General features: G+C 39.4%; 1 protein-coding gene across 6 annotated transcripts in view; it reads right to left on the reverse strand.

The window, feature by feature from the left end:
* ttc7a (tetratricopeptide repeat domain 7A) overlaps nt 1-15,262 on the reverse strand; it is a 132,806-nt gene that overhangs the window by 90,468 nt on the left and 27,076 nt on the right. For 5 of the 6 annotated variants that reach the window (XR_009815472.2, XM_061963042.2, XM_061963091.2 and 2 more), the window contains 6 exons: nt 8,485-8,563; nt 8,136-8,305; nt 5,914-5,977; nt 5,664-5,801; nt 4,183-4,266; nt 707-811 (listed from right to left, as the gene is read on the reverse strand). Coding sequence is in view for 5 of the 6 variants with exons in the window: in XM_061963042.2 (XP_061819026.1) it covers nt 707-811; nt 4,183-4,266; nt 5,664-5,801; nt 5,914-5,977; nt 8,136-8,305; nt 8,485-8,563 (640 nt within the window). In the remaining variant the exon portion in view is untranslated. The remainder of the gene's footprint in view (nt 1-706; nt 812-4,182; nt 4,267-5,663; nt 5,802-5,913; nt 5,978-8,135; nt 8,306-8,484; nt 8,564-15,262) is intronic. The other variant, XM_061963050.2, reaches the window with a different exon arrangement.

Below are 15,262 nucleotides of genomic sequence, written 5' to 3' on the forward strand. Positions count from 1 at the left end.
CCTTTCAGGAATTATGTGTGACGTCATGAGGGTTGGCGAGGGTACATCAGATTTTAAGTGCTGTGATTGTAGTGCACTCCAGCAAGCATCAACAGATCAAAATGTTGTACATTTGTTGGTGGTGTCTGCATAACATCCAGACTCTTTGGTGCATGGTGCATAATGGAGGTCCATTTATATAATGTGCCACTGTGCAATGACCACTGAGTCCCATTGTGATTAAGACCATAAGCTCCTTACTGTCTCTCTGACCAAGCATGATCTTCAGCCACTGACAGATGCGCTCGCTGCACTCGCCCCTGTTAACTCCTCTTTTCTAATCTGGTCCTTTTCTCTGCATATTTCCAACTCGCCCCTTGTTCAAGCTCTCGCCCCCCTCCCAAATTGCCACTGTTGGTGTGACTTTTTGGAGCTTGTAGAGCTAGTGAAAGGGCAAGCCACTGATTCCATGTTTGGATTACATTTCACTTTCACTTTCACTGACACTTATTTTTCTCTTATATTACTTATTTGTTGGGATTAACAAAGAGACCAAGTATCAGTTTAGAGTCGAAATTAACAGAGTGATTGCCCTGGATGATCAGTTATAAACTAAAATATTTTTTTTTAAATACAGAGAAAAACTGTGAAACAAATCTTAACTGTGCCTGGCAGTTCTTTGCATTAATGCATGTTCTTGTTATTGCATGTTGACTGTTGTATTTACCCAGTGCAGCTGACCAATGCAAACTTTTGCAGCCAACAGAGGCAATGATGGGTCCTCTGGTCTCATCCTGGCACATTCCTTAAAAACAGACACAGCACCAACCGCCTGAAACGTACACACATACACATTGTGATTCATGTTAATGCAACAGTCAGTAAACATGTAGCTTTTTTTTGATTGATTTAAACTTTTATTAGTAGATTGCACAGTGAAGTACATATTCCGTACAATTGACCATTAAATGGTAACACCCGAATAAGTTTTTCAACTTGTTTAAGTCAGGGTCCACTTAAATTGATTCATGATACAGATATATATTATCAGATATATAGTATCACCATAATACAGTCATCACACAAGATAATTATCAGAGTATATGCATTGAATTATTTACATTATTTACAATCCGGGGTGTGGGATGTGGGGGGGGGGGGGGGTTTAGGTTTGGTTGTTATCATCACTTCAGTCATCAACAATTGAGAACAGAGAAATGGATATTGAAACAGTGTAGGTCTGACTTGGTAGGATAAGTACAGTAAGTAGTGGACATAGAGAGCGAGAGATCAGAAAGCATAAGAAAAAGTATCTACATTTGATTATTTACATTTGATTATTTACAATCCGGGGAGGGTGTTAGTTTAGGGTTGCAGTTGCCTGGAGGTGTACTTTTATTGCGGTTTTGAAGGAGGATAGAGATGCCTTTTCTTTTACCCCTGTTGGGAGCGCATTCCACGTTGATGTGGCATAGAAAGAGAATGAGTTAAGACCTTTGTTAGATCAGAATCTGGGTTTAACGTGGTTAGTGGAGCTGCCCCGGGTGTTGTGGTTATGGCGGTCATTTACGTTAAGGAAGTAGTTTGACATGTACTTCGGTATCAGGGAGGTGTAGCGGATTTTATAGACTAGGCTCAGTGCAAATTGTTTTACTCTGTCCTCCACCCTGAGCCAGCCCACTTTGGAGAAGTGGGTAGGAGTGAGGTGTGATCTGGGGTGGAGGTCTAAAAGTAATCTGACTAGCTTGTTCTGGGATGTTTGGAGTTTAGATTTGAGGGTTTTGGAGGTGCTAGGGTACCAGGAGGTGCATGCGTAATCGAAAAAGGGTTGAACGAGAGTTCCCGCTAGAATCCTCATGGTGCTTTTGTTGACCAGAGAGGAGATTCTATAGAGAAATCTTGTCGTTGGTTGACCTTTTTGATTACCTTGGTTGCCATTTTATCACAGGAAAGATTAGCCTCTAGAATGGAACCTAGGTAGGTGACCTCATCTTACCTGGTGATAACAATGTCACCCACTTTTAAAGTGAAATCATTGACTTTCTTAAGGTTGATGTGGGACCCAAACAGGATGGATTCCGTTTTACCCAAGTGTATAGATAGCTTGTTGTCAGCGAGCCAGGTGCAAGTTCTACAGAGTTCAGCACTGAGGATTTTCTCCACCTGTGACTTGTCCTTGTCTGATACCAGCAGGGCCGAGTCATCCGCAAACAAGAACAATTCACAGTCGCATGCTGATGACAAGTTGTTTATGTATATTAGGAACAGTAAAGGCCCTAATATATTGCCTTGGGGGACTCCACAGCTTACTGAGGGGGGGGGGGGGCACGATGCCGTTCACCTCTACCACCTGTTCCCTCCCCTCCAAGTAAGATTGCATCCAGCTTGATGAGGTTTTGTCAAATCCGATTGCTCTGAGCTTATCCAACAGTATAGCGTGGTTGACGGTGTCAAAGGCCTTCTGAAGGTCCAGCATGACCATGCCGCAGTATTTGCCCGCGTCCACCTCATGTTTGATGTCGTCGGTCAGATAGAGAAGGCATGTGTCAGTGGAGTGGTTAGTTCTGAAGCCGGATTGGAATTTGTACATGAGTTTATTGGTGGCAAGGTAACTATCGAACTGTTCATAAACTATTTTTTCCATTACTTTCGAAATAGAACTGAGAATAGAAACAGGGTGGTAGTTGCCGGGTTCCAATTTGCTTCCTTTTTTAAAGAGGGGAGTTACTCTTGCTATCTTAAAATCTTTTGGTACTTGGCCTTGTGAAATTGAGAGGTTTATTATGTGCGAGATGATTGGGGCAATGATGGAGGCAGAGTCCCTGAGAAATCTGGAGGGGATATTGTCAAGGCCGGTGGCCTTGTTTGGGTGGAGCACGCTCAATTTTTTAAGCACCTCATCAGCTGAGACCATTTCTAATTTGAAATCGTTGTTGGATACTCCTAGCTTTCTGTAGAAGGCTTTAATGTGTTCTACACCAAAGCGACCAGAGTGGGGGACAGCTTGTTGACAAGAGTTGCGGCTATGCTGGTGAAAAAGGTGTTAAGTCTGCTTGCTACCTCCATTTTGTCTGTAATGAGGGAGTCACCCTCCTTGATGCTGATGTTGGTGAGTCCGGTTTTAAGTTTCTGGCTGCAACCGGGAAGCTGGCTGTTGAGGATTTTCCAGAGGTCACGTGGCTTATGTGTGTTTTCCTCTATTTTGTCGCTAATGTAATTTTTTTTTAAGGATTTGGTCAGGTTGGTTGTCTTATTTCTTAATTTATTGCATTGTTTTTTGAGAGTTGAAAGGAGTGATTTGAGGTTATTATTGGGTTGTTTATCTACTTCAGTTTTACACTTTTGGTATTCTGAGTATTTTCTGTCTCTGTCTTTTATGGCAGCTAATAGGTCCGGATTCATCCATGGTTCAGAGCGGGCTTTGATCCTGACTGTTCTCACGGGAGCCATGTCATTTAGTATCTTTAGGAACGCTGTTTTGAAGCGATCCCAAGCAACATCGACCAGGTTGCTCGTGAGCACAGGGGACCAGTCCCACTCATCTAATTTTAAGTTGAAATTGTCACTAGAGTATTTTTTAAGGGATCTGGATTCATGTCTTCTGTCGCTGCAGAAGACATGAATAACTAACTAACCGAGAAATATAAAATAATTACTCAATAAATGGACCACGTGCAAAAGCACTTGTGCTCGCATGAACACATTTCACATTTCCACACACCCGTCTGGCCCTAAATAGAAGCGGAACTGACGACACTGAAGCTGCCCCTTCTCCTTCTTCGGATCAGCCTATTTCTAGAGCCCTCATTGATCTACAGTGTCACTTTTTAGTAGGACCAAGATCCACACACAAACACACACAATAAGGAACAGATAGAAACATAGAAGTAGCATAAATGATCTATGCCTTGTCCGTCACAGGAATAAACCTCTTTATTGAAGTTATGTCAAAGAGACAATGATATTCTACCCCATTGTGTAACTAGTATCAATATTCCAAGACAGTTCATGCAAATTAGGGGTGCATGGCTGGTCATGTTGTACTTGTAATAAGAGTCATTATACACATGTAGCTTGGAAGTCTATTTTGTGTCATTTATCAATGCCTAAACCCCTTTATCTAACCATTTGTTGCATGTTTGGAGTGGCGGATGTCTGCAGCGACATGGTGAGTGTAGTAAGAAGGGCTGTTGATGACCTCACCTTCCCAGACGCCATGAGTGACAAGCCCAACTGGTGCCAGAGGTGGAACTCATTGAATGAAAACTTCATTGCTCGCTCGAGACACTGCAAATATTAATGCAGACAAGTGACAATATTCCTGACAACATATTGCATGCTCTGCGCACATAAACAAGTCAAATAAGATCAAATTAGTTCACATTTCCTTACAACAAAGTTATTAGTATTATAAACTGAAACACATGCAGTCATTTCTGTCTCATTTATAGGGTTGCTAAACCTGGGTGTACTTTGCTTTGCTACATTTTTCTTCCTAGAAATGACTGTCAGTCACCACTCACTACCCACTCTGCACTATTTCAGTCCATAATGATGTGATTGATGTGTGCGGATGAGGAGGAGTGCAAGGGAGTGCAGCTCAGCCTGATTGCTGTCAGTCAGCTCTATCGCAGAAAATGTATTTCTGAAATTTTCATTAAATAATAGGAAACTATTGACACTCATTTGACCGTTCAAGGCGCAAAAAATGTTGTCTTACAGTACGGAGTCCAAACAAGTCCAAACATCTTACATATGTGAGCAACTGACCAAAGTGTAAGTATGCTGCAATGATAGTCTGACTTAAAAATGTATAATTCTTCATTGTGCTTATGAGATGACGTGTAAGAGGTGTGCATCAGCGCAGTTTTTAATCATGTAAACCCTTCAAACATGTTTCACTATAACCAACACCAAATTAACTTCTGGTTAAGAGGTTATTGAGCAGTTCAACCACAAAAAACACAGTACAATAGAATTACAACAAAATAGTCACAGTCATCTGGCAACTGGACACTCAACCTTTGCTGTCTGCATATGTGTTCCACTAATGATTTTATGTTTTTATTTTTTCAGTTAATATTTTGTATGCTTTGGATTTTTTTGATGTTTTATTATTTAAGGTGCCCATTATGGCAATAAAATGAGGTAGAGCGACAAAGAGGATTTTTCTCTTGTATACCGTAATTGTTTTACTACAGTTTTTATATGTTTGTCATGTGTTCTGTGTACAGTATGAGTGATTTAGGTGTTGATTTTGGTACAAATTCCGACTTACACTAAAACTCAATGCAGGAATGTAATCCAAGGACCTCCTTTATGCTTGTTTGTTAAACATTAGGTAGGAAGTTTAGTCTCCGCATGATTCAATTCAATTATTAAAAGCAACAGATACATAAATATAACAATTACGACTGTGAAGGGGTCACAATACAATGTACGTAACTTGTAATTATGAGAGTAACCTAGGATAGATCAGGGAGGCAGGCGTTCGGTGTAACTCAGCTGAGAGGTGGGGTGAAATTGGGTTAAGGAGTAGAAAGGTTGGGGGAGACATGATAATTGCTTTAGCTCAGGCTGATTAAAACGATTTAAGAAGTTGCTTTCCTAACACACCTGTCTCTCATTTGCTATACTGTACTCCCCCAGACCTGCAGCATAGTGCTGCATGTGTGTTCACAGACCTCAGACAACATTGTGTACTGCCCTCTCCTGGCCATGCCGATAGTGAGCAAGTCGTAGACAGAGACCGAATCCTGCAAGGTTGCCCGGCGCGCCTCGGCCTGGTCTGGCTGCCGGCTGATGACTGCATCACCACTGGCCTGCACAAAAAGATATTTAGTGTGATGACAAGGAGGAAAAAGTAGGATGGATCATCTCCACAGCTGTTAAAAAGTGTGCCAAAGCATTTTAGTATGTGTGTTTATGTCTCACCATGGACTCGGTAATTAGAAGCAGTAAGACAGCTTCTTCTACCACGTCCTGGGGACAGAAGCAACTGTATAGAAAAAAGAAACACAAAAGACTACTGGAAGGCTGTCTTTGTCTTATCAACACACAAGTATCATTGACTTAAGCCTTCAAAGTTAGTGTGCTTCTTGGCCAGCGGGTGTCGACTTTCAGACTCTCCTGGTGTGTAATCCAACACAGACCACCCTAGGAGTATCATCACTACACAGCATGTTCTCAGATTTCTGTCACACATGCACGTACATACACATACACACACACATGCAGTGCTGATCACTTTCTTTACAGCCCTACTGAGGAAAAAAAATACCAGATATCATTATCATTTTAAAATATGTGTAACACTCAACACAAAGGCCAAAAACAATAGTGAAGCTCAATATCACCTTACGACAAATAGAGTCTATCCACCTTCTCTAATCTCATTGTTTTTTATGAACGTCAGGACAGGATTAGTTATGTGGCTGTGGCAACAAATGTAATGGTTCATGGATTCGTAATCACATTTTTTATTTTTGAGGACCTCTAGGGAACACAATGCGTAAGGGACAGGATATGTACAGTACTTAGAGATGTGTCTATGTTGTAAACAAATACAGAACAGCGTAGCCTTGGCCTGCGGTATACATGTCTAGCAATAGTAAAAAGGAGAAGCCAGATCTTGAAAACCCATTGGATTATAGTTTCCTGTTTCAGAAAATGTCGTAAGCGTACAAAGCAAGTGGATTAAATGAAAGCAAAGTGGTTAGGACCTCTGCTAGTATGGTATTTTTTGGGGTAACATTTTTGTTAGCTTAGCAGTATGTTACCTTCCAATACCAAAACATGACCTTATAACCAAGATACATATGAGGCTGTGAATATGGTAAACTTTTACACTTCCAGGTCTAATGATTATGGCTCACATGGTGTGAGCAACAACTGAGAGGTTCCTGCAAAGAGAAGGACAAAGGGATGAATAGTGTTACCGTTTTGTGTCCGAATGCAAAAGTAGCTTGTGGAGACTTTCTAGTTACTGCTTTGGTCCAGTCAAAAACTCATCCACAAAAGTGTAATTCATTAAAATAAAAATGTTCTAACTCTCATCTTATTTTACACCCTGTGCTGGCTGCCACTCAATTGCAGAGCCCAATCGTTTTAGTTTATTTCAAACATGCTTAACAAACACACTTGCATAATTCAACATGTACAGAAGGTAGTAGGAAGAAGCAGATCTTATTCAATTTGACCTTTTTTTGTGCCTCAGCATTCACTCATCTATTCCCATTTTGTGTATATTAACATGTTCCTACGTCGCTATTTTGTAATAAAGAAATAAATAATAAAGAATGTGTAATACAGTTAGGAGATAACTTATTAAGTAATGAAAATAAAAAATACAGGAGTCAAAAACTAAAAGAAAAAAATCGTACAATAATTACATTTAATAAATTAGACTTAATTGAATTAGGGCTGCAACTATCAATTATTTGAGTAATTCGTTTGTTCAATGAATCGAGAATTTTGATAAAACACGATTTATAGTCTTGGTGCGTATTTTAGGTAAAATAGTTTAAATAAACAACGATTTCGCACATGAACAACACTAAAATTGCACTTTAACATGTGTGCATTAACAGAAATAACAAATTGATTAATTGTTGCAGCCCTATATTGAATAATGTTGAATGTATTAAATGTAGGATAAACAATATCAAACACTGTGGTGTAAATTTGAAAACATTGTTTGCATTCCTTGCTCCATCAGTTCCATAGTTTTACTACACACTGATATGATTGCGGTTTCTAGTGTTATGTTTTTCTTCACTTGTTGAAAAAAATGTATGCTCATGTTTGCTTTGTGCATGATTTTAGATGTTTAAAGATGCACCATATTGAATTCTTGTTTGTTAAGTAGCTTGTTCTCTCGCTTCAGTGAGGAACATTGAACTAGAAATTCTACCTGTGGTATCATTCCAATCCTCAAATGACAAGGGATTAGGGATCTTTGCTCCCGAGTTTGCAAAGTATAAAATTTCATGTGACAGTCCACCTATGTGGTAGTGCCCTTGTTTGGTGCTTCTGGGGCAGAGTCACCTGTGCACACCTGCAATCAGTCTGCCATCATGGTCATTAAACTTTCCTACCACGCCTATCTTTTTCCCGCATCGCTCTTTTGTATTACAGGCAGTGAAATGTAAGAAAACCTGTCAGTGCTGTAACGTTGTGGTGGTTTGAAGGTAGGGTAGAGTGCTTCTTTTGAGGTGGCGGCTCCCTCTCTACGGAGCCAGGCGGTGGGTGGGGGGCCCAGGGGAGGCCAGTAGCTGTCGTCACTCACTGAGCTCAGCAGGACCTCTGCTAGTTTTCTTGCTGCAGCCTGAGATGCAACAAGAAAGTATTAGTGCTTAAAGTTGTATAAGAGACAATCTGTCAATTCATAGTTTTTATGTAAAAAGCTACGGAGTTTAATGTTATTATTTTTGTGTATATGTCAGCAAAATGTACATTCAAATCCAGGCCTTAAACTACTTTGTATTGGTAAGTGTTTCGGCTCACCTTCCTGAAACCCTGAGACGCTCGTGACTCTACCACCCTCATCACACGACGCAGCTGGTGAGCACCCTGCGCCAAATGACTAACAAACACACAAAGTAGACATTTATCTGTATTATGTCTATATTCTAAAATCATGAATACCAAAAAGAATATCAAAGAATAATAATAGAACAACATTTATACCCTCTCTCCATACAAACCCATCCAATGTTACACATTTAGTTCATTAGATCAGGGATATACAGTACCTAAACAATTAAAACTCTATTTGACAATAACATTTCTTAACAGTAATAGTACATAAAATAATATATTTATGTGTATGTTTCTTGATGTATATATAATAACATATGTGGTTTATTGAAATGAGAAGCTAAAATAGGCTAAGATTTAAGATATAGATTCAATATGTAAAATGTAAATATATGTGCATACATATGTATAGACAGTAATTGTAAAGTAAATGTGTATGTGTGTGCATATGTATGTGTACATATATATATACACATACATATTTGTATATATATATAGAAATATGTATATATATAGAAATATATATATATATATATATATATATATATATACACAAATATGTATGTGTGTGTGTGTGTGTGTATATATATATATATATATATATATATATACACACACACACACACACACACACATACATATTTGTATATATATATATATATGCACATATATATATACATATACATATTTGTATATATATATATATATTTATATATATATATATATATATATATATATATACACAGATACATATTTGTGTATATATATATATATTTTTATATATATATATATATATATATATATATATATATATATATATATATATATATATATATATATATACAAACCCCGTTTCCATATGACTTGGGAAATTGTGTTGGATGTAAATATAAACAGAATACATTGATTTGCAAATCCTTTTCAACCCATATTCAATTGAATGCACTACAAAGACAAGATATTTGATGTTCAAACTCATAAACTTTATTTTTTTTTGCAAATAATAATTTACTTAGAATTTCATGGCTGCAACACGTGCCAAAGTAGTTGGGAAAGGGCATGTTCACCACTGTGTTACATGGCCTTTCCTTTTAACAACAATCAGTAAACGTTTGGGAACTGAGGAAACATATTTTTTAAGCTTCTCAGGTGGAATTCTTTCCCATTCTTGCTTGATGTACAGCTTAAGTTGTTCAACAGTCCAGGGGTCTCCGTTGTGGTATTTTAGGCTTCATAATGCGCCACACATTTTCAATGGGAGACAGGTCTAAACTACAGGCAGGCCAGTCTAGTACCCGCACTCTTTTACTATGAAGCCACGTTGATGTAACACGTGGCTTGGCATTGTCTTGTTGAAATAAGCAGGGGCGTCCATGGTAACATTGCTTGGATGGCAACATATGTTGCTCCAAAACCTGTATGTACCTTTCAGCATTAATGGCGCCTTCACAGATGTGTAAGTTACCCATGTCTTGGGCACTAATTCAGAATCAGAATCAGAATCAGAATCAGCTTTATTGTCATTACGCAAGGTAACGAGATTGAGGCCATTCCATACAGTGCGATGTGTGCACGCTAGAAAAACAATGTGCAAATATATAAAAATTTAGAAATGTAGAAGTGCAATGAATATGGTGTGAAATGAATATATACATGAAAAAACAAAACAAAAACAGGGTTGTTGGTGGAATGGGTTATTGCACCGAAGAGAAGGCAGTTATGAGGGACAATGGGGCAGTCCGTTCAGGATGGTTATGGCCCTGGGGAAGAAGCTGTTCTTTAGCCTGTTTGTTTTGGTTTTAATGCACCTGTAGCGCTTCCCAGAGGGCAGCAGGTGGAACAGGTCAGAGCCAGGGTGGGTGCTGTCTTTGATGATGGCACTGGCTCTGTTGAGGCAGCGGGAGGTGTAGATGTCCGTCAGAGAGGGGAGAGGGCGGCCGATGATCTTCTGAGCCGTCTTGACCCCCATTCACCCCCATACCATCACAGATGCTGGCTTTTCAACTTTGCGCCTATAACAATCCGGATGGTTCTTTTCCTCTTTGATCCGGAGGACACGACGTCCACAGTTTCCAAAAACAATTTGAAATGTGGACTCGTCAGACCACAGAACACTTTTCCACTTTGTATAAGTCCATCTTAGATGAGCTCAGGCCCAGCGAAGCCGACGGCGTTTCTGGGTGTTGTTGTTAAACGGTTTTCGCCTTGCATAGGAGAGTTTTAACTTGCACTTACAGATGTAGTGACCAACTGTAGTTACTGACAGTGGGTTTCTGAAGTGTTCCTGAGCCCATGTGGTGATATCCTTTACACACTGATGTCGCTTGTTTATGTACAGCCTGAGGGATCGAAGGTCACAGGCTTAGCTGCTTACGTGCAGTGATTTCTCCAGATTCTCTGAACCCTTTGATGATACTACGGACCGTAGATGGTAAAATCCCTAAATTCCTTGCAATAGCTGGTTGAGAAAGTTTTTTCTTAAACTGTTCAACAATTTGCTCACGCATTTGTTGGCAAAGTGGTGACCCTCGCCCCATCCTTGTTTGTGAATGACTGAGCATTTCATGGAATCTACTTTTATACCCAATCATGGCACCCACCTGTTCCCAATTTGCCTGTTCACCTGTGGAATGTTCCAAATAAGTGTTTGATGAGCTTTTCTCAACTTTATCAGTATTTATAGCCACCTTTCCCAACTTCTTTGTCACGTGTTGCTGGCATCAAATTCTAAAGTTAATGACTATTTGCAAAAAAAATGTTTATCAGTTTGAACATCAAATATGTTGTCTTTGTAGCATATTCAACTGAATATGGGTTGAAAATTATTTGCAAATTATTGTATTCCGTTTATATTTACATCTAACACAATTTCCCAACTCATATGGAAACGGGGTTTGTATATATATACATATATACACATACATATTTGTATATATATATACACAAGTATACATATATATATATATATATATATATATATATACACATATATATGTAAATATGTATACATACTTGTGTGTATATATATATATATATATATATACACATATGTATACATATATATTTATACTTATATATGTATATATAGATAGATAGATGTGTATATACATATGTATATATAGATCTATACATATGTATATATAGATAGATATATACATATATATATGTAAATCAAGACTTGTGCATGTAGTATACTGATATAATATGATGCTTAAAGGCAACAATGTTTGGTTTTATTTAATAAATGCAATTGTTTTTTTGTTGATTTGTTAGTTTTTTTGCTGGATAAGGTGTTTTTATGTTTTTTCTTTTGGGATGTATATTTTTGCTGGACCTCGAGAAGAATAGCTGCAGCTAATAGGGATCTTGATAAACTAAAGTCTACTAAACAACTCTTTACACTCTTTTGACACTTGCTTTATGCATTTTCACTTTGTAATTCAGTCCATTGGGACATTTATCATTTTAACCTGGCTGGCTTTTGTGAGTCAAAGAGTAATACTGACACCTGCTGACAAAAAAATGTTACAGCATTTTTACTTTGACAAACATCAGCAGTGGTGCATACTTTGGTTTTCTATGTCTAACTTCCTAAAAACCCAAAGTTTCTGACAACAAACAATAACCTGACTATCTATAAAAAGCTGTAAACATATAGAGGCCAAGGACTTCTTGACATCAATCCGCACACAAGATACCTGACGGGTTTGGACGACTTTTTACCCCTACAAAACGGCTGTACTTGACAACAATTTGCACCTTGACTGTGCAGCCCCTGGAATAAAAACTGTAAGTTCAACTTTTCTAGAGGCCTGATTTATGACAACTTTGCATTCATTGTGGACACTGTGGGCCTTCGTTTGTTTTGCTGTTCTATGCACTAACCACCACTTTAGATGTGTGCTCATAATAGGAAGCAATGTTTGAGTGTTGCAATTTACACACTGGCTAACACATAATTTTCCAACATGGATGGTCGTGACGTAACACATTTTGATTATGCATCCTATTTTTTTTTTTTTTTTTTTAATTTGATCTAGTCATTCGTATGTATGTTATGAGGCACTCCTTGGTCCAAAATACATCACTAAAGCTATTGATGCACTGTACATTTTGGTGTTGAGCAAACGCTGTTTATATGCCTTGTTTGTTTATTTCAACTTAATATTTCCTATATTACTATACACTCAGGTTGGGATACGTCTCGCGAATGTAGGCTCACTTTAAATTCTTATTTTGCTTTATGGAGTTCATTACTGTTACTGTAAGGGAGGAGACTCCGGAAGTTAGCATTAGTCAAGTTAGGCTAAGTAAGACCGAGAGAGCTCAGATAAGGTTCTTATTTAGGGTGGGTAGTAAGGGTAATTGTATTCTAATTTGTTGGGGTTTGTTGAAATGTGTCTTTATGTCATTACTAGTTTTTTATTTAGTTTTATTTTTTATTATTCTTTCTTTTTTTCTTACCTGGGTGTTTTGTACCACTTTGTTATTTTTTGCTGCTATACCTTCCCTCTCTCCCTCCCGTCCCTCCCCGTGGGGTCTAAGGCGTGTCAGACAGATTTACTGTTGGGGTCTAGTGGATGGCGGATGCTGGTAGGATGACGAGTGACGGAGTGCGTATCATCTCTTGGAACACCAAAGGCATGAACAACGCCGTCAAAATTGGTAAGGTCTTAACTCGTCTGCAGCATCTTAAAGGGGACATTATATTTCTGAAAGAAACACACCTGAAGACATCAGAAAATCTCCGTATTAAGAGGTCTTGGATGAGCCATTTATTCCATTCCAAATTTTCCGCTAGGGCTAGGGGTTCGGCCATAATTATCCATAAGCGTGTTATGTTTGAGCCAGCAGACGTTATAGAAGATAAAGAGGGTCGCTATGTTGTGGTTTCGGGCATGTTACAGAATACACCGGTAATTTTAGTCTCTGTGTATGCACCTAACTGGGATGACGACACTTTTTTCACAAGACTTTTTGCTAGGATCCCCAACGTTGACAACCATCGCATAATCGTAGGCGGGGATTTTAACTTAGTCCAGGATGCGATTCTTGATCGATCCTCCCATACCCGAAATACACTATCCAAAGCAGCAGAGGCTGTGTCAACTTATGCAAACCAAGTGGGACTTTCGGATCCCTGGAGATTCAGGAACCCACATGGGAAGGCATTTTCATTTTTCTCGCACGTTCACCATTCGTTTTCCCGTATTGATTTCTTTTTAATAGATAACAATCTCTTGCATTGTATTAATGCATGCGACTACCACCCGATAGCCGTCTCTGACCACGCGCCAATCTCAGTCGACATTAAATTTCCGCAAGGTGTAACCGGCCGCATAATGTGGAGGTTCAGCTCACACCTGCTCTCAGACATTAAGTTCAAAGATTTTATTGAAACAGAAATTCGTACCTATATTGAGTTTAATGACACCCCTGATATCGGAAACAGCACTTTGTGGGAAGCACTTAAGGCTACTATCCGAGGACAGGTGATATCTTATATTTCCAGGATGAGGAGGACTGAGAGGGCTAGGTTGACGGAAATTGCTAAAGAACTCCTCGACCTCGACAATGTATACGCTGTTTGTCCATCTCCAACCCTGTATAAAAAGCGTATTCTGCTACATTCAGAACATGACCTGCTTATGACGCACATAGTAGAGAGACAACTGCGACAATCCAAACAATGCTTCTATGAACACGGAGACAAGGCCGGCCGACTTTTAGCTCAACGGGCCAGGGCTGCTTGCGCATCGCGGTCAATCCCCAAAATTAAACTACCCGATGGTAGTTATACTTCCGATCCAGTGGATATTAATAGGTGTTTTTCCGAATTTTACACTAAATTATACACTTCTGAATGCTCTCCTGTCTCCACGATTTAACCCAACCCCCTCGATTCATTAACATATCCTTGCATTGATATAAACATTGCCAGGGAGCTGGGTAGACCTATCTCCTCGTCAGAGATACAGGAGGCAATCCGATCTATGCAAAATGGAAAGTCGCCCGGCCCTGATGGCTTCACAGTTGAATTTTACAAGGCTTACTCATTATTGTTATCCCCCATTTTAGCAAGAATGTTTAATGATTCCTTCAACGCCGGCCGCTTACCAAGGACCTTGTCAGAGGCTTCCATTTCACTACTTCTTAAGAAAGACAGAGATGCTACCTCTTGTGGTAGCTACAGACCGATCTCACTTTTGAACGTGGACTGCAAGATTCTGGCGAAAGTTCTCTCTATACGTCTTCAAGCCGTGATGCCCTCAATAATTTCGGCTTATCAGACAGGTTTCACGCTGGGGAGGCATCCATTCTTCAATACCAGAAGATTGTTGAATATAGTTCTCTCTCCACCATCTGATACTCCGGAGGTTGTGGTGGCGCTGGATGCGGAGAAGGCGTTCGATAGGGTGGAGTGGGGCTACTTATTTTTTATTATGGAGAAATTTGGTTTTGATTCTAAATGTATTTCTTGGGTTAGAGTGCTGTACGAGACTCCACTTGCCTCCGTACATACTAACGGCATCCGTTCAGCGTACTTCCCTCTCCAGCGTGGGACCCGGCAGGGATGTCCACTTTCACCCTTGCTGTTTAATATAGCCATTGAACCGCTTGCTATTTGGCTTAAGAATTGGGAGGAATTTAAGGGTGTCACTCGTTTCGGTCGGGTTCATAAGCTCTCCCTATATGCCGACTATCTTCTGTTGTTCGTTTCAGACCCCTCATCCTCGCTTCCCCA

This window comes from Nerophis lumbriciformis, linkage group LG02, assembly GCF_033978685.3.
Source record: "Nerophis lumbriciformis linkage group LG02, RoL_Nlum_v2.1, whole genome shotgun sequence".
NCBI lineage: Eukaryota > Metazoa > Chordata > Actinopteri > Syngnathiformes > Syngnathidae > Nerophis > Nerophis lumbriciformis.